Genomic DNA, 20209 nt, shown 5'->3' with positions numbered 1-20209 from the left:
CTCAAAAATAGCCGACTTTATAATATTTAGGTGGGGTGAGGAATAATTTTAACTGTCTTGGTTTAAAAGAAACTGTCTTGGTCTGCAACTTCATTTGAACTTGAGGGTCCACCAGAAGAAAGTAGGATTGAGGTCTGAGTTTAAGAGAGTAAGTGTGTAATGAAAGGGCCTCTTCACATGTTACATGTTCACATGTTATATCTGCAGGTATAGGACGGTATATAAATTCTATCTATATATCATCTATCTATTCTATCCTTGGAAATGGAACGAAATAAAGTAAGAGAACCAGTGGGAGATAGTGCTGCCAGGAACTGCATTAAATACATCTTCTCTGTTCTATCCCTGAGGAGTGGTACACTGTATAGCACACAGTGGCTGAGATCTAGAGGAACATTGACAGCATTGTGCCTTGCTGCTGCGGGGGATGGGGGTGGAGAGTGGATAACATGAAAAGCAATGTAGAGGCAAACCCTCTGTGGGACTGGATCTTTCATTCCCCGAAGATCCCTGAGGTCTGTGGACTTTGAAAGCTAAACCACAGTGTACAAATGAATGAATGATCCTTCCAGAAATGACCATCTTTCTCTCTTCCCCCCATCCCACTTCAGGGAAAATTTTTTGCCAGTGCCTTCTGACATTCTTTTTCCCTGTGCTCAGTTCTCACCATGCATTTTTGTTAATGGAGAGTAGTGAATAGTGCTTAGAAAGTGGCATGTTATAAGGCATTTTACATTGGCTTAGATCCTTTTGTAACCACAAGACATTTCTCTTTGGTTTAGATATTTGTGTATCCATTTTCACATGTGCAAAGATAACACTGCACCAAATAAGAATTCAGCAACTTGTCTGAGAGGCATAAATAGGTACATAGTTCATAAGGCAATGGAGTATGAGGCAGAAAATTACTTTCGCCCCTTCTGGTATGTGCCAAAGTGGCATGGCTGGCAAAAATCAGTTTGTAATTATTGCACTGTGTCACATGCTCAACAGCTAAGATTTCATTTTGCTGCTCTGCCTTTAGTTTTTCATTCAGTACAGCAAGATTGGTGAGGGATGGCGGGACTTGTTTAAAATAGACATATGCTCCTCTTTTTCGTAATATTTCACAGATAACCTGTTTTATTTTCCTAATTTCAGACAGACTAAATTCCAGTTCTGATCTTATTTGCAGTGTTGTAACTCGTGTAACTGCTATGAAATGCATTCTAATTTTACCATACCACAAGTTTTCACTTTCATTCTTTCATCACTAATGTAGTTGTCTTATTTAATGTTTACAGTGCATACTATTTATAGTATAACTAGACTATTGGAACTCAGTTATTGATGATTTGCAGAATTTTCATTTGTCTCTTGCTCCTATTAGATAAGTTTCTCCCCTTTCCCTCTCTTTCGTTATATGAATGGAGAGAGGATCAAGACTGGTAATTAATCTCTAACATTTTACACTAGATCAAGCCTATTGGCTCTGTAAACTTCAGCCAGACTTATGCAGGATGAATCTGAATATCTAACCACCTATTATTAGCCTTTTTCATAATCAAAGCACTGTACTGATCCTCTTGGAAGGCTCCAAATTAAACATTGCACAAAAAGCAGCATTAAGGTGTTCCTGAATGCCTGGATAGAAACAAGAATTGCTCTCTCTTGTGTTTCTGTTGTATTTGTGTGCCTGACCAAGAAAGAGAGACAGATTGAAAGAAGATTTTATATCTACATGCATTATGTGCATACATTCATAGGTTTTAGAAAAGAAGACAAAGATATCTTTATCTAGACAATAGATAGAAAAAGAGACTCATTTCAGAACTTGCACTTTTGGCGTGGATTGTTCTTTTCCCTCCATCTCTGGGTACTGCTTTTCAAAATTGCCTGAGGCTACAGTACAGCACCTCAGATCCCCAAGGCCCCTTGCCTGGCTCCTAATAGCCACTCTCCATCTGTGTCACATGAACAGCTGATGAGATAGCTCTAGTGCCTGTATTTTGGAGTGCACATCCACCCAGGTTAAAATGCTGGGGTTGCCAAGGAGCAGTCAGAAGCCATTAGTGTTTGTGAGAATTTGCCTTGCAGCAGTTCCTTGGCATAGTCAGTGGAAAAGGGTGTGTATTTGTTCTTGCACACGCATGGGTGTCGGGTGGTGGGCCACTAAGAAAAGGAGTTCTTCCAAAGTAATATGTTTTCCTTGCTGGAAAAGGTTGGTTTGTGATAAACTCCTGTCTTTTTCTTTTATCACTGTCCACACCTTCAATTTACCTTCTAGTCAAAGAAAAAGAAAACAGCAACTTAGGGGTCTGACTCAGGTCCTTGGGCAGATGGAAGGGAACTGCTCAGCCTTGGGGCAGGGTAGTTGTAATGAAGTGGCCTGTCATTCTGTAAATAGTGAGGACCATCTCTTCTATGTGATGGAGGGTATCACATTGCAGTGAAAATGGAAATGTCAATAAAATTAATCTGCTAGCTCTTTGCTCTGGCTTTTTTTTGTTTGTTTCTCTAGTTGGGGGGGGGGAGGTGAGTGGTGGTATTTTCCCCTTCCCAGTTGTTTTTGCCTTTTCTTTTCTTTTTTAAAGAAATGTGTGTGGGCACCATAAACAAAGGTGAAATAGAATTTAAAGTTTTGAGGTAAATAGCCTCTATGTATCGGTAATGTGTTTGTTTTAGCAGCACTAAAGATCCAGAAGAGGCTATAGGAATTAGTTCATGGGTCTATAGCATTCCTCAGGAAGCTATGGAGCGTCTATCTCAGGCTACATTGAGCACAGAGTTTATTGTTTTAGGCTTTCTTGGACAAGGTTTTTACTTAGCATGGGATTTATGGCATTTACTGCTAATGAATGTCTATTCTTAAATTACAAAAACCACCGTCTCAGTGCAATTCCCAGATGTCCTTCCAGGACCTCGGCTTCTTAAACACCAGCAGGGAGCATAAACTCTCCACTTCTCTGTTTTCCTCTTTCGTGTGGCTCCAGGCTAATGATGTGTAAGGAAAACACAGCAATCTATAAAGTCTCAGTGCTGTCCCAGTATTCTTCATTTATTTTGCATTTGATTATGCCACAAGTCGGATCTTGTTTCTTTCCTTTTTTAAAAGTTATTAGTTCAAATATTAATGTAGGAATATGGCATATATTGCTGCTCTTGATTGATGCCTTCCCAAAAACAGGAAGACGTGCTCGTATGAATTTTAAGAAAGTAGGGGTCCTGCAATGCCTTGCCAGAAGAGTTTTTCAGATACATAATTTAGATGCCCTCCAGGCAGGCTTTCAAGGCATTTTTGCTGGAGGGCAAGAAAAAATAACTATGACTGTTAAAAGTAAATGATTTTTGCTAATGCACAATTAATGCCAGGGAAAAGCACTGAAGAGAAAGATGTTCATGGAAAGTTCTGATTAAGCAAGCACCCTACCTTGATGTGCATCCTTAAAAAAAAAAAAGAAATAAAAAGAAGCAGAATATAATGATCACTGATGCAGGCACTTAAGTTTTCATGTCTTGCAAATACTATGTTGAGGGTCATACAAGTGTGCGTGCGTGTGCATGTGTGTGAGTGGGGAGATGATAGTAAATGGGGAGGGGTTCAGCTGGCAGTGTGTTATGTGCTCTGAACAGTGACACATTTACTGTCACCTATGCAGAGGGCCCAGAATATATAGACCACAGAACATTTAACTTGATTACCTTCACCATATATTCAGCATAGTTGCAGGGAATGCATTTACAGTAAATAGGTTTTTGTGTGGCAGGTTTTCCCACACTGCATTTCATAATTGACAAAGAAGTATTGCACTGTGTCAAGCAAACAATTATAATTGAATTAATGGTTTGTGCGTGTGTGAGGCACAAAATTAGTATTTGGAGAGACATGATTTCTAATTTTTATATATCTATATCAGCAATCATGTTTAATAAGAAATTGAACATGCCTGATTTTTTCATATATGAATGACACTTCATTAGTGCTTTAGTAGTTAATCTGATTATTCAGATTGGCTTATATTTCTTGTTTATTATCTCTCACCCCATTTTTTCTATTAGGGGATGGTTTAGACAACAGTGTAGCCTCTCCCGGCACAGGGGATGATGATGATCCAGACAAGGATAAAAAGCGGCAGAAGAAAAGAGGAATTTTCCCCAAAGTAGCAACAAATATCATGAGAGCATGGCTGTTCCAACATCTCACAGTAAGTGAATGCAAAAAAAAGAAGAAGTATTTTACACAAGTCTAATTATTTTTAATAGCCCTTTCAACATTTTAGGATAATGTTTTGGGTGGTTGGAAGTTGGTTCTCTGCAATGGAATATATTTGGGAGTTATTATATATTATGTACCTTGAGTATAAAGCATCACACCTAGTGCAAAATGGGATTCACCTCAAGGACTGCCATTTTACTGTACAATTAGAGAGACTATTTTATGTACTTATTTATTTGAAACTGTTTATGGTGAGCAATCATCAGAAACAGAGATGTAGAATAGTCACCACGGGATGTCCAGGCAGGCTTAAATAATATTTCAGGAGTCCACTGTAAACCAAGCAGGCCTGCTGAGTGGTTGATGATGGTTAGTGAGGATCAGTGTGGGATTCTGAACAGCCCCCATCCTAGGGCGTCTAAATGGTGGAGCTATGTTGCTTTTGGAACACACATATACTGTGTATATTCCAACATGCATTGCAAGAGGTAGATGAAGTCAGAGAATTCATTTGAAAACTTTTCCTATGTTGGTTTACATGCAAAATATAGACAGCGTTTAGTTTTTCTAATTCCTCAGTTCTATAGGAGATTAAAGCACCTATTTAAGCTGCTCTTCAAGTCCATTATCTTAAAAGCTAGCCATATTCACTTCTGGGGGAAAGCGAGTAAACGTGAAAAAACAACACTTTTAGTAGCAATCTATCTTTATCCTCCTGTTTTGCAATTGGTTTTATGTGTTGGTGTTATGTTGACTATTACAGCTTTACTTAGGCATCAAAATACATTTTTACAAAAGAAGTAGTAGCTCTCTTAATTTTACTTGGAAATGGTGGAAAACGGTAAAATTATCAGTTCACTTTCCCCTCCATTTTGTTTGGGCTAATACTTAAAAGGATAGTGTGGTTAACTATCACACACAAGGGTTCATTTTGTGATTGTTAAAATTACACATTTTTTGTGGTGGTAGATATTAGTTACTGTCTCATGGTTCCTGGAGTGATTCAGGTACCTCTTTTATTTACAGTGGTGGCTACCAAGCAGCTTTGCTGATGGAACAGCTTGAAGGGGTTGGGTAGCATTAGATACCAGTTTTAAACCATCATTTTGATGTAAGAACATTATTAGCAAACTAAGGTGCATTGATCTGGCCTGTAGGGTCAGGATTAGCCAGAATAGCCAGTGCTTCTGCTCGAACAGTGGTTATTTTTGCCTTCCAGCTATGGCCATTTCAAAGGTCAGGTGCCCTGTAGTACCTACTTGGCTCAGAGGAATTAGGCAGAACATGAGTCTCTGGGCTGATTACTTAACCAAAGACAAAATAATGAGTCCTAAGCAAATACTGACTAATTGAAAGGGCTGTAAATCCATTACATATTGGTCAGGGATAATCAGGAGTATTTAATCACTTTTATCTATTCAGGAGCACTGAAGCTGCAACAGCAAAGCCCTGAACCTTGCCATTTGCTTATTATTCTCATCATTATCAAAATTACTTCACAGCTGTTCTTTGCTACATCACCTCAGCTGGAGATTTACTAACCTGTAAAATGTTTTTAATTTGGAAGTTGAGTGAGTGTGAGGGAGAGGTTTTTTTTTTTTTAACTGAAGGAAGTGGTTAGAAGAGCAGCACACTGATGCTGAAAAAAACTTGGGGCTATGAATAATCCACTTTATTTCATATAAGCTTGCATATTAATTTCCCCAACTCTCAGTAAGTCATCCCCATCGCCATGGATTTTTGCCACTGCCTTTTCTTTCTAAAACGTTGTGTGGAAAGTGCTTAGTGTATGCTTGCCAAAAGGATAATTTATATCTCGCATATCTTGAATAACATCTTCATGGTTTTTAGCGTTCCTGAAATTCCACCATGTTTCTCTGCCTCACACCAGATGAACTAAGGAAATGCAGTAGCTTTGATGAGGATGGTCCTTGCATAAGCTAAAAAAAAAAAAAAAGCTCTTTACCATCTAGGTTTTAATGAGTTTGTAGGTGTTGAGAGATTTACTGTGCTATAATTCTCAGACCTGAGAACTGATAATGGAGACCTCTGACTAGTGCAATGAAAATTCAAAAAGATTTTTGCCATAAACACATGCTGAGAAAGAAAATAACTCTTTCCTTAAACAGTTCCAGCATTCTTTTTTTCTTTCTGATTTGTTTGTTCCTTCAAAATACAACTTTGGTCCTTCTATGAAGGTAAACTATAATCTACAAATATTTTCTCAAGTAAATTTCATAATAGAAAGAGTCTTAAAATTTAAATGGTTTTCCTTCACCACTGCTCTAACCTGATTTCAAATAGGTTTGTCCACTCTTTTGTGCTCTGTGACCTGGTCTTGTATTACAATAATCCTACAATGTACCCTTTTTCTCTTTCTTTTTTCAAAGAAACTAATTGAATTATCTCATTATTTTAATTTGTTAAGCAAATGTATTTTACATCACAGGATGTGTTCTTAAAGAAGGGGCTGCTAAGGCTTTGCCCCTTGAATGGCCCATTGGTGCATTTTGACATTCATGCATTCTCATTAATGAAAGGGACATAAAAGAACTCTGGTTGTATTTTTTTTCAAACTCCCAACCAGCATGGAGCAACTTTTTCCATAAGCCACAGGGGTCTCTCTACATATGTTCTCAACTGCAAGCTATTGTCACCTATTCTGAATACCTCAAAAGGACAAATAAAATACTAAAGGCCAACTGTAGCAATTGTTAGTTTCAATATGACAAAAATCATTAACCTCTGCTTTGCCTGGGAGGCAAGCCATTTTTGCTTTAAGCTTAAACTAAGCTCAAAAATTTCTGTGCAATGTGAAATTTTTGTGGAATATATATTTTATAAATAGGAAATATGGTTCATCTTAAGAACTATTTTACTTCCAAAATTGCTAAAATGACATGTTGATCTTGATTGATAACTCTACATGAATTAATTTGACCCACTGACTGACTTTCATCACATTGTTTCATAACTGTATATAGTAGTTTTCCACTATTTCAGTTTTTGGAAAAACTTCCATAATACTAAGAACAAACTACGTATAAAGCTTTTGTGGATAGAAACCTCCAGTGCTTGCATAATAATTCAACCGTGTTCTCATTCTGCAATTGGTATCTGCCTTACATTAAGTATTACAATGGTACAGGAAGATGAAAGGATCTTAGGATGAATTGCTAGAAAACGTGCATGCTTTTTCTGGATAATATCCAGTATTTGAGTGGGTAAAGGAAATCCTAGCCTGGTAGTATAAGCTTCTCAGTAGTACATAAAGATTATGATATCAGAAAGGTAAACCTGACATCAAGGCTGTTGTTATTTAACTTCAAAGATAGTTAAAGAAAAGGAACAGCAAGAAATCTGACCCATACAGCCTTTATTCATAGCCTTGGAAAACTCCTTTTCCCTCCATGCCAAACAGCTCTTTAGTACACTCAATTAGCCTCTCAGAAATCTCTGCTTTCCTCCCTCAAGTGCTCCCCTGTTTGCCCTGCAAAGAACATATTTGATCATGGAATGAAAACAGGAAGTGCTTGTGTACAAAGATACCTCTTGCTCACACTGCTTTTGAGCTAAAGGTTTCCTTATCATAGCAGTCACAGAAAAACTTACTGCCTGGCGTAGAAGCTCTTTGAAAATAGATGCATATAATCAGAACAGGCGGCAGTCATAGAGGAAGGAACTATGTAATAGTTGGATTTTTACCTTTAGTCACCCAACTTTTCCTGCAGCAGAGACAACAGAAAATCTCATATTTCATTCCAGTCAATCAGCTTCCTTTTAAATGATGTCATATGTATATTTTAGATCTAAACATAGATTAACCCTATTTAATAAAAAAAAAATTAAGGGTTTATGGATTTTTGCAGTATACAAGCACTAAGCTCCCTTATTTCACACCCACCTTACATTTCATTAATTCCTGTTGCAAGATTTGTTGAAAGCTGCCTTTTAATTTGGGTTTGTAAAAATACTTCTAATTTGGTTATGCAATGCAAATTAAAGTTGCAGCCTTGCCCTAGTCATGAGTGTGTAATTTCCACTGAACTTGGTTTGACTTGTATGTGTATAACTGCATATTGGATTGCAGCCTGCTTATTCCTTTCCTTACACAACTGCCTTTCAAAGTAGACTAGTCATGTCCCAAACTATTTGGAAATTGCTGCCACCATCCTTGTCCTCTTAACTCCTACAGCTCCCAGACAGGAGAGGATTTGGGGTATTTCAGGCAAACACATACACAGGGACTCAGAGGTAGCATTCAGTTTACTTGACCCTCCTTGGCTGAAAGAAACGTGGTTTTCTCTGCCAATATGCCTCTCAGTTTACAAGGGGAGCAGAGCCAGCACCCATCTCCCTGTGTCCTCCATCTAGAGATAACAGCATCCTGCTTTTCTATTTCGACCTCAATCCTACACCTCTGTAGCATGAAGCAAGTGGCTTAGGCCATGAGAATTATTGCACGAACCCTGAGAGTTGGCAATAATTCACACAAACCCAGTGGTCCAATTATTTAACATTTATTAGGAATAAGAAGGCAAGGGACAGCACAAAGGGACAAAGGAGAATACTGAAAATAAAAGGAGCTTTTTAGCTCAAGTCTATCCTATCCCAAACTACCGTATTTTTAGCTCCATAAGACACACTTTTTTCCTCCTAAAAAGTAAGGGGAAATGTGAGTGTGTCTTATGGAGCGAATGGCGCTTCTCAGGAGAGGCGCTGCGCAGAGAGGGAGAGCTGCCCAGCGCCCCTTCCGTGAAGCGCTTCTCCTACGAAGCATGAGGAGGAACGGAGCCCCTTCTGTTCCTCCCCCCGCTTCGCTGAAGGGGCGCTGCCCAGCTCTCCTTTGTGCAGCGCCCCTTCAGCGAAGTGCCTCTCCTGCGAAGCGGGAGGAGGAACAGAAGGGGCTCCTTCTGTTCCTCCTCCTGCTTCGCTGAAGGGGTGCTGCATAGCTCTCCCTCTCTGCGCAGGAGAGCTGCACAGTGCCCCTTCAGCGAAGCACCTCTCCTGCGAAGCGGGAGGAGGAACGGAGCCCCTTCTGTTCCTCCTCCTGCTTCACTGAAGGGGCGCTGCGCAGAGACAGTGGCCAGCACTGTGGCCACACAGTGGCCAGCTTGATGCCTGTGGGAAGCCCACAAGCAGTACATGAGCATCATAGCACCTCTAAAAACTAGGTGCATCTTATGGTCGGGTGTGTCTTATAGAGCGAAAAATACGGTAATTACAAACAGGCTTCTGGTCTCCTCATGAGTAATGCAACATAGATGTTTAGTTGCATGGTATTCTGATGGTCAATGAAGGGGAAAGGACTGTGTAGCCACATCCCATTTTAAAAAGTGTTTCTACCTATCTTGAAGTTGAGTGGCACCTGACACTTTCTAGCCAATTATACCCCAGGTCATGTTAGGTAAGGTGGGGTTGGGAAGATGGTGGACACCTCCTGGGGCAGAGGGAGATGGCGATCACTGGGGAAAATTACCCCTTCAGTTATTCTATGACCTTGCTAGACAGGATGTAACCCAGAACTTAGTGTCCTGGGAGCTTGGCAGAAAGGAGGTGCCTGGCTTGTTCAGGCAAAATGGAGAGCAAGAGATCAGGGCTGGTTGCCACAGTATGAAACTAGCATCACATATTGTGAGATTTGTATAACTTCCTGTAACTCCAGTAAAAGAAATTCCTTTAACTACACTCTGAAAGGTCAGAGCCAGTTCATTTATTGAGTCTGAAGATTGGAGTTATTTCTAATTAATATAGTGTGTGTGTGTGTGTGTGTGTGAGAGAGAGAGAGAGAGAGAGAGAGAGAGAGAAAGAAAGAAAGAAATCAGATTAAAGGTAATTGCATTGCGTTGTCTATTTGTTTTGGTTCTCCAAACTACTCTTCAGCTCAAACTCAAACCAGCAGTCAGGTACATGGTGATCAGGCTGTCTTGTCTCTCTTTGGAATGTAGCCAGACAAGTTCCTCCCGTCTAGTGGGTCTGTTTCTCCCCCTACAAGCTTTGCAACTAGAGTCCTGGCTGTAAACGCCAACTCCACCTCCTCCTGCCTGTGATGAAGCATTTTATCTGGCTGCAACCTAAAGAGCAGTGAGGTCTTATTAAGTCTTTCCTCCTTGCCTTAGTTTGACCTTCACATTAGTGTTCCTCTCAGCCTGACTACGTTTTTGGCCCTGTTCCGCTGCCCCTTGTTGCATATGTGAGCAGCCAGATCCACATTCCTGGTTGCCTGGTAGATACTGACATCAGTTCTTTAAACGAGTGTGCTTTTGTTTCAGTTCAGTGGTCTCTGCTTTAAACTGGTGTCTCAGGGGATGGGGCTATCAAGTATGCACCAAGGCTTACTTTTTTGTGAAGGGGAAAGCAGCACATTGCCATAATTAGTTAACGATTTTAGGAAAACTGTGTAAGAAGAAGGATATACAGTTATTCTCTGTTGTGGGCAAAAACTGGTTGTGGCTTCTCAGTGGCAGCAAGCTAAGATGCAAACTTCTTCATGCCCTCTCCCATGGAACACATTCTCTCTGCTCACGAGTGTTTGGATTTTCAATAGGGAGGCCGGGGCCCTTGGCACATGCTGAAAGATAAAAAGCCAAAGTATCTGTACTGATCCAGAAAATGTGAAAGTAAGCCAATATTTTGGGACACTTGATTGGTCCTAATAAAAGTGTTGCCCAACTGGATTTCAGTGTTTAAATACACTCTTCCCTTTATCAACTCTGTAGAAGTCTGGCTGGTGCGGAAAATGGGGGATTAAAAATTGCAGCACACAATTTCAAAAGTAACTAGATGCCATTTCATATAGATATGCAAGAACACCTTTAGCCAAAGACTTGCCCATGTTTATATGGAGGAAACAAACCTGGTTTTTATATGATACCATTACCATTGTTTTGTTCTTTGCATATAGGTATGTATTTAAAGAGGTGCAGCCTGTTCTCGCACCCTAAAATTGCTTGTCATTAAGTCAAAGATAGTCCATAGTGCACATACTTCTTTTCAATGGAGAGGAAGCTCTGAAGATAATTTCACCTTCAGAGCTTTCTTCCTCATGGAGAGTCGTAGCAAATACGTTAATAGAACTGAGTCAGCTACAGACCCAGAATCCTGCCAGCACTGAGATGATGTTCAAGATCAGCCTTGAGGCTGCATTTCAGGATTAATCTAGGAATGTGATCAGGCGCTATATATTTGAATTGGCAAATCACCAATGGAAAATGGTGTTTTGGTACATTCCCAGATCTATCAAAAAGCTGCATAAAGTAGTCTTGACTTGATTAGATGACTTGGATTGATGGCTTTGCCATTTAGGAAGTGGGAAGAAGAGAAGAATATTCTCATCAGCTGTGTTGCTTGGGGACCAGAACAGCTTGGCTTTACAAGATCCATGCTTATGTACCTGGCAGGAGACTCTGTAAAATTCCTCAGAGGCCACTATATTGGCATAGAAACCTCTGAGACATCTCATTTAACATTGGAAGAACTGGTTGCTAGATCAAAAGTGGCACATAAGATTCAATGCCACTTCTCACAGGGTGCAAGGAAAAACTATGGGTAGTGTTCAATGTCATACTGTTTACAAATGTTCCATTTGTGCAAGCATTTCATCTTGCCAGACACAATGATTCTCTTTTCCCTGCTGTTCTGGGGGTTCTCCTGATCCACACCCTAAGCATGTGGGGAAAGGCCCATTCCAGAAACAGAAGCCCTTGGTAAGGGCTTCTGCTGAGGGATTCATTGGGTGAATCCCACCCACAGAAGAATGGACTGCAGACCTGATGCCAGTGATTGTCTTTTACGTTTTGCCCTGCTCTTTCCAGGCACAACGCTGCACTTAAAAGCTGAGCATTTGGGGTTTTTTGCCCTGGAGCTTTCCCTGCAAAAACCTGCTTTTTAGTGCTCAGTTTGGGTTTAAGTGGATTGCCATTTGCTGTGGTTGAGGCTTAAAGAACAGATTTTCATGGGGAAAGCTCTGGAGCAAAAAAAAAAAAGGGGGGGGTTCTTGGACATGGAGCTTTAAAATGCAGACTGTGCCTGGAAAGAGCAGCGGAAAGGTAAGTACGGATAAGCCTTTTCTGAGAGTTTGACAGGGTGGATGCATGAGCAAGGGGTCCTCCATTCACTGGAGTGGGCATTATTTCTCAGCTTCTTGCCACTGTCACCTTCCAGGGCACCTAGGTAGTGTTATGTGTAGCTATGGGAGAAAGGGTACCAAAACAGTGACAATTCGGCAAAAGACATTAATGTCAGAAGCAACCCAGAAGCATGCTAGTTGCCAGAAGGAGATAGTTGTTTTGCACAATGAACAACTTTCAGTTATTCCACTTTCTTTTCAGAGGGGGTAGCCCACCCTCATGAAAAGGAGACTGACAGCAAAGGGAATACAGAGTACATTTTGGAGATACTAGATGCAAGGCCACAGCCTTTAAAAAATGAGAAAGGTATATCGGTGCACGAATGAGAGCACTGGTAACATTAGCAAGAAACATTGAAATTGTCTGTGTGCATTTAGGAGGGGGAGCTACGGTAATTATTGGTACTGTGGGAGAAGTAGATGCATGTTCCATCACAGGTCTCTACCAATTACTCATATTTTATAGGGGCTCTCTGAGGGCATCTTTCCTGAGAAGCCACTAACATTTTGGAGCTGGCAGGGCCAGGCTGTGGCCTATGGGCATTGTTTTAGAAAAGTGTTCTGGGATTTGTTGAAAAGCTTATCAGGAGTTTGTCAGAGGAAAGATAGTAATGGGAGACAACATTGCACTGAAAGACAACGAAGTAGGAGTTCTGTGTTTTAGGGTTGTTAGACTTTTCCAATCAGACATTCTAAAAGACACAACAGAAGTGGCTGTACGTGTAGGAGGGGATGCTACATTCACATAGAGTTGTCTCCAGGAGTTGTGTGATTCGAAGGCAGCTATAAAGTTTGTTCCTTTCCCCCTGTCTGCAGCACCTGCACCTTCTGAAAAGCCTTTCAAGATGGTTCTACAGGGCTGGAATAACCTGAAATCAGGAATAGGAACCTTGCACCAGTCTTCTTTGGCAATCACTCATAGCCGAGTAAGATTGTCTTCCATAAACACGGTTTTAAAAATGAATCTGTAAATGACTGTGGAGGCCAATTTTGGATCCACACGTCCTTCCACAGTGGAGTCCACTGACACAAGGTTCCTCCACTTGATTTCAGACAATTTCCCCCTCTCACTGTAGCCCTGTGTGACACAGCCAATACATGGATAACCAAATATCTGGGTAGGCTTTTTAAAGGATCCAGAAGCATCGGAAGAGAACCATTAGTACCATCCATAGCTGCAATCCTATACCCACCTACCTGGGAGTAAGCCCCAATGAACCCAATGGAACTTCTGAGTAGTCATGTATAGGGTTGTGCTGTTAGAGCCAAACATTTTGCCGTCAAGTATTGTACCATCAGTAGGATTGTAAAATTGGTGGACAACAATGTCAGATGGGGCTAGGTATGCTTATTTTCAACATAGTTGTTTGGTTGCTTTTATGAGACAAAGATCTGTTTGTATTATGCAGTTGCCTTGCTGAGAGAGAAAAGACAGATACAGAGAATGAATGTGTTCCAGCTCTGTATTGATTTCTACTAGACAAAGGAAAACATCTGTGAATTGTTTGAGGATGAAAATTACTTAGGGCTACCTGCATTTCCACCATCATTGTTTAATTCCAGGAAATGATGTCATATTGCATGAAACAGCATTATTTGATTCTTTTTTACATTACGCATGGTGTCGTAAGAACCTTTATTATGCCGCAATGTTTCTAATTAGGCACATGCTTGTATATAATTGCATCCGTATATGTATATCTAGTGTGTAAATGTATAAATGTATGCATTAAACAGATTTTAATGCATAAATATGCTATAATGTATTGGGAGCATGGGGAATGGCATTTTGAATAGGCTGCCAGGTTTCAGAAACATCTCTTGGCTTATTTGTACTTCAAACTGGATATCAGAGTTCCCATCAGCATTAGCTCTGTTTCTACAAAGGATCTCTGTGGACAATAAGCTACGTACCAGTGAAGCTGAGAATGGGTGCAAAGTGGCAGAGCCGCCTGCTCCAAGTGTCTGCTAACCTGAGTACACTGCTGAGGAAGTGAGGCAGGCAATGGGAGGCCACTTTCCCGCCCCCTATAACTACATCCATTCCCCCTACTCTGCTCCATTCTATACAAGTTACTAATGCTCCAAGTGCAAGTAACTTGATGGCACGCAAAAGTCTGGGTGTAAATATGAGGAGTCTGCATGAACACACACACACACACACACACACACACACACACACACACTGCCTGCCATACCTTCTTACCAACGTACTCATTTTACAGGGGTTGGGAGCACACCAGTAGATTTGAGATGATGGGAAAGAACAGGGAAAACAGACATCTGGTGCACTTTTTAGAGTTCTTCTACGCATGAATGTTGCACTAGTGCCCAACTGAATCTGCTGTCCGTCATTTTTAATCTTTCATTTAAAAGAATAAATAATAATAAAATAAATAAATAAATAAATAAAAATATACTTTTTAACAGAGGCCAGTATATTCAAGCTTCTAGTCCTTTGCCATATCATTTCCTCTTTTATAAAATATGGCGTCTGTGTCAATTCTGTCACCATCTGTCTTTTTGATTTTGTTTTTTTGCTATTCTTACAATTACAGAGACAATCCAAACTGTAAATAATTTAATTTTAGAAACCTTACTGAGACAAGAAATTTGCATTTAGTATGCTGTAGACACCACTATACTATTCCAGATGCTACATATATACTCTTTATTCACCATTTTGCATGCTACTGTTCTCTGTTTGGCTTCTAAATTATACAGGCTTAAATTCTCCTTCCTTGTCTTTCTTCCAGTTCTATTATAAACACACAGCCTATCAGAGTGTATTGCATAAGCAAGTCTACAGGGATATAACTAGATTAAAAATAGCTACAAATATAAGCAAAATATTGGCTTTGTAAGTTCTACTATGCCCAGGAATGTATTGTTTGTGGTGGTATCTTTCTTCACAACCAATCTTCCTCCCAGCCCTTAAATAACATTTTTTCAGTGAATCAAAAGAAAACCTGTTTCCTGGAGTTCACATCTCCCTTCTGCTCTACATCCATCTCATATTCATATTATATAGAAGAGGTGCACTTGGCCCTAGGGAATATGTTTTCCTTCACAGATGGAGTGAGGGTTATTGCCTCTTTCTGACTCTTCTGTGTGATTTATGCTCCCTCCCACCTTGTGAATGAACACAATAACCCTCTTTCTAGATTAGTTCACTTAAGTGTGGTATAGCCAATGAGATCATGAAGATGGATTTTTGATTCGCAGAATAGGGTTGGATAAGTCATTGACACAATTCAGATATAGCAGGAAATGATGCTTTTTCACTACCTGAATGAATTACATGCATACTCCCTTTCTTTTTCTCCTCGTTCATAAGCCAGTGGAGGAGATTAAAAAAAAAATCTACTTCGGTTTGAAACCAGCCACAATTCTCTGTGACATCTGAGATCAGACAACTGTGGTTTGTTTAAAATAGAGTTTTAGAATAAGCCAAGGTATGAAATACAATTTGATCCTTACTAACCATAGCTTGTGGTCTAAACCACAGAGCCTAGGGCTTGCTGATCACAAGGTCGGTGGTTCGAATCCCCACGACAGGGTGAGCTCCCATTTTTCGGTCCCAGCTCCTGCCCACCTAGCAGTTCGAAAGCACGTCAAAGTGCAAGTAGATAAATAGGTACCACTCTGGCGAGAAGGTAAACGGCATTTCCATGCGCTGCTCTGGTTCGCCAGAAGCGGGTTAGTCATGCTGGCCACATGACCTGGAAGCTGTCTGTGTACAAATGCCGGCTCCCTCAGCCTATAGAGCGAGATGAGCACACAACCCCAGAGTCGTCCGCAACTGTACCATTACTTTAACCATAGCTTACCTCACAATTCCCCATGTTCAGACATCACAGGAGACTGTAGCTTGTCTAAAACTGGGAGTAAATGCTTCTGATCTCCTCCTCTGGCCACTTGTAAAGGAGCAAAAATTATGCCACACAGGACCTAATCCTGTTTACCAGCACAAGGATTGGATCCTATGAGGTGCTGCTTCTTTGTGAATGGCTTTTCTCCATGCAGGGAAGCTGCTCACAAAGGAGCAGCAAGCAGCACTGCACATGGAAGGATTTGTTCCTGTGTGGTTCTGCTTCAGGACACTGGAGAAAGGAGAGGCCTGGTGGGAAGAAGAAGCCACTGATCCCTACCTTCTCCTGCGAAGAAGAGCTAGTAGGTTCTTCCTTTTCACGGTTTCTCCTTCCTGCCCATACCTGCCTTGCCTTCCTACGCCCTATCCCCTGAGAGCTCCAGTTTGCTATGTGACTGCCACACAGTACAACCCATGGCAATCCAGGGTTAGCTCAACATGATTGAACCAATGCCTGGAGTTTCCCAAATCAGCCTGATTTGGTTCAGGTCTTGGGACTCAGCAGAATACGATGCACAGTCCTAGTAGGAACTAAAGTAACATGAATGGTTGCATTGACCATACTGTCCAAGATGAAATTACTCTAAATTACGAAAGGCAGGTAGAGTCTGGAATTCAATGTAGAAGGTTTTTATTACAACTAAAAAAAAGACAATATAATCATAGACTTGTAGAATCATAGAGTTGGAAGGGTCTATGAGGATCATCTAGTCCAAACCCTGCAATCTAGGAATCTCATGGAGAGCACCCATAACAGATGGCCACCCCAGCTCTGCTTAAAAACCTCCAAGGAAGGAAAATCCACCACCTTCCGAAGGAGTCTGTTCCACTGTCGAATAGCTCTTACTGTCAGAAAGCTCTTCCTGATGTTTAGTTGGAATCTGCTTTCTTGTAACTAATTCCATTGGTTCAGGTCCTACCCACCGGAGCAGGAGAAAACAAGTTTGCTCCATCTTCCATGTGACAGCCCTATAAATATTTGAATATGGCTATCTTCAGTGCTATTTTTATAGAAAAAGAGGTGCCGGAATTCTCCATAAATAAGCCTCCCTTGTTCTCTTATAATGTCAATGGCGCCCACCTGAGAGGTGCTGGAACTAAGGTCCAGATCAATCTATTCCAGACTGGGGGTCAATCCAGATCGCTGAGTTGGAACCCAAATCAGATCAAGAAAGAGGGGCTTTGCATAGTCCTGATTAAATACTTTAAAATGTATACAGTAATTTGAAAATAAATGTACTTTGTGAGCAATTTAGAGGTTAAAAAACTATCTTCTGAAAACTGTAACTATTTCCCCAGGTGTGGTTTTTTTTGTTTCTGTGTTTTTAGCAGACTTCTTTTAATTGCTTGTTTGTTTTCTGCTAATTTGTTGAACATTTTAAAGCATTCAGTGAAAGTCTTACTGAATGTTTTTCAGTGCAGTTGGTGGGTTGGCTTTTAATGGTTTACAATATGATAATAAACCAATGTTTTCTTAAAATTCAGATATCATTCTGTATCACATAATGTTCATTATTGTTAAATATTTCACATATGGTTTCATGTGTATCTGAAGTGAGCCTTTGTAGAAAATTTGCAGTACCTTAATAAATCTTAGCTGCTTTGTCTTTTTTCATACCTGAACTTTTATCACACAAAAGTCTGGTTTTCATATCATGCTAAGTCAAACCATGGCTTAGCATGAATCTTCCAGGGAGAAAATTACAGTTGCTTCACTCTTTCCTGGTTATTTTGCTGCTGTGCTATGCTAAGCCATGGATTGGATTAGCATACCATTTTAACAAATGCTTGTGGTTTAGCTCTCTCCAGACTAATGGTGGCACAGCAGCAAAATAACTGAGCAGGAGCAAAGTCTACAGGTTTGCCAGTTCACACTGGGAATCTACACCATACCACTTCACATGGGCCTGACATGATGACATGTGAACCAGGCCATCTTCTTAGGCACAGATAAGCTGCCAAGAGAAAGAACCTTATTCCCCCACCCTGCAAAATCCTATCCTATTTTTTCAAACATGGTGCATTTAGAGAAGGTTCAGGTTTTACACGGTGCAGTAAATGGTTGTCGTTCATCTGTCTCAGGAGACAATAGAAGAGTGCGCCTTGGGGATGAAGTCAAACCATTTGAGAGTTACAGTGCCTGGTGTGGTTGTAGAGACCAACACGGGAAAGACATGTTTTGTTGCAGCCAGGGCAGATGAAGGCGTCTGTTGTGCTGGTGCAGGTATACTATGACATTTTTTCTTTCTGCATCCTCCCAGCAGTTATTCTTCCTCTGGTCATTTGCTGTGGATACTCCAGGACTAGTAACATAAACATAGCTGTATGTGCCATGCAAAAACTCACAGTGGGTGAGTTTCAGTATAGTTCTGTCTGAAAGTTACTTTAGAACTCTTAAAACCTGTGCAATTTCAAATTTGGCTTTCTAGAATGACATCTCAGCTCAAAACCGCAACTGGAATTAGATGGTGATATGTCCTCAGCATGGTCTGCTATCGAGTACCGTATACATCCAAAATTATAGCTTCAGTAAAATTTTGAATTTGGCTTTCTAGGATGATGCCACAGCTCTAAGTGGCAACTGGAATTAGATTATAATATACACTCAGAATAGTCTGCTGTTGAAGACTTTATTCATACCAAATTACAGCTCCAGTAAACTTTTTCCTAAGACTTTGTATTCTTTGAAGCAAGCCCTCAGGGCTCATGAGCTTTCTATTCTTTGCCCTGTAGGTTTCCTCTAGGAAGAGCTAGCTAGCCTAAAAGAGGCCAAATATCACACAACTGAGCTGGTGGGAAATTCAAACTATTTCAAGCAAAGGAGTCAATAGAGCTGCTGTAATGAAACGTATTGTTCAGAGTGAGATTGCTGTGTTATGGATCTCATGCTGAATATCAGGTTTGGGATTTTTTATTATTACGAAACTAGCCTGAGGCCAAACTGGTGAGAATCTGAAAGAGACACAGAAGGAAAGAGAGTGTGTTTGGAGTTTCAGGACTTTTAAGAGATTTATTCCCTAAAAATGCAGAAAAGATTGAAAGAACAGGAGAGAAGTGTGGTCTGAAAGTGCCCCTGCAGTAATCTTTTCAACTGTTTTCCTCTCCCCACAATAGCTACTAATGATTTGGAGATAGAGAAGGAGTGTATGTAAAGTAAATATATGAATAGTAAATGAAAGTTGAGAGGCACATGAAAGGGAAGTTAGAGCAAAAAGAGAAAAAGTAGGGTGAAATTATAAGCAAATGTATGTGTGTGGGGGGTTGTCTTGTTGCGGAGGTTTTGGAATAATGTAGAAGAAAAAACATTAAAGAAAGCTCATTTTCTTGGACTTAAAAAAACCTCAACTAAGCAAAATCATTTGATAAAATAATGATGAAAATATTCCTTCATTGCTAGAGCTGATTTGAATGCAAAATACAAAACAGATTTTTCCCATAGACTAAAAAATTAGCTGTGGATTATAATGTGTATTATCATGTGGCTACCATTTTAATTTTTATGTATAATTGATCTGTGTAAAAGAAATAAAAATATATCATTTTTACATTTGTAAGAAGCATACCAAAGTATAAATCTAAATTTATAAATCTAAATTTATACCAAAGTATAAATCTAACTGGATTAAAATCCAACGTGTAAGATACAGTCACCATACGTGACGTTCCACCATCGGATGGACTGTGTGAACCATTGGATATTGCTGTCTACCAAAGAATAGGCTTTCCCCCTAAGATCTGTTGGCATTTGTGCCTTACATTCTAGCTCTATGTCTGATAAAACTGTCAGACAATCCAAATAGCTGTTGTTATAATTATTGCTAAGTCTTCTATAATTTACAGTGCAGCCCTGTGCATGTGAACTTAGAAGTAAGTCTCAGTGAGGTCTAGAAGTTAAGTTAAGGATTGCAGCTTCAGTAATTTGTGATGTGATGTGATAGTGTGTATATATATATATATGTGTGTGTGTGTGTGTGTGTGTGTGTGTGTATATATATATATATATATATATATATAT

At 40.1% G+C, this 20209-nt stretch overlaps 1 protein-coding gene across 12 annotated transcripts in view; it reads left to right on the top strand.

The window, feature by feature from the left end:
* MEIS2 (Meis homeobox 2) overlaps nucleotides 1-20209 on the top strand; it is a 231844-nt gene that overhangs the window by 62468 nt on the left and 149167 nt on the right. For all 12 annotated transcript variants that reach the window (XM_079954793.1, XM_079954787.1, XM_079954792.1 and 9 more), the window contains one exon: nucleotides 4039-4184. In XM_079954793.1, the coding sequence (XP_079810919.1) occupies nucleotides 4039-4184 (146 nt within the window). The remainder of the gene's footprint in view (nucleotides 1-4038; nucleotides 4185-20209) is intronic.

This window comes from Podarcis cretensis, assembly GCF_951804945.1.
Source record: "Podarcis cretensis genome assembly, chromosome: 1".
In the NCBI taxonomy this organism is placed as follows: domain Eukaryota; kingdom Metazoa; phylum Chordata; class Lepidosauria; order Squamata; family Lacertidae; genus Podarcis; species Podarcis cretensis.
This window is presented reverse-complemented; position numbering and strand designations above follow the sequence as displayed.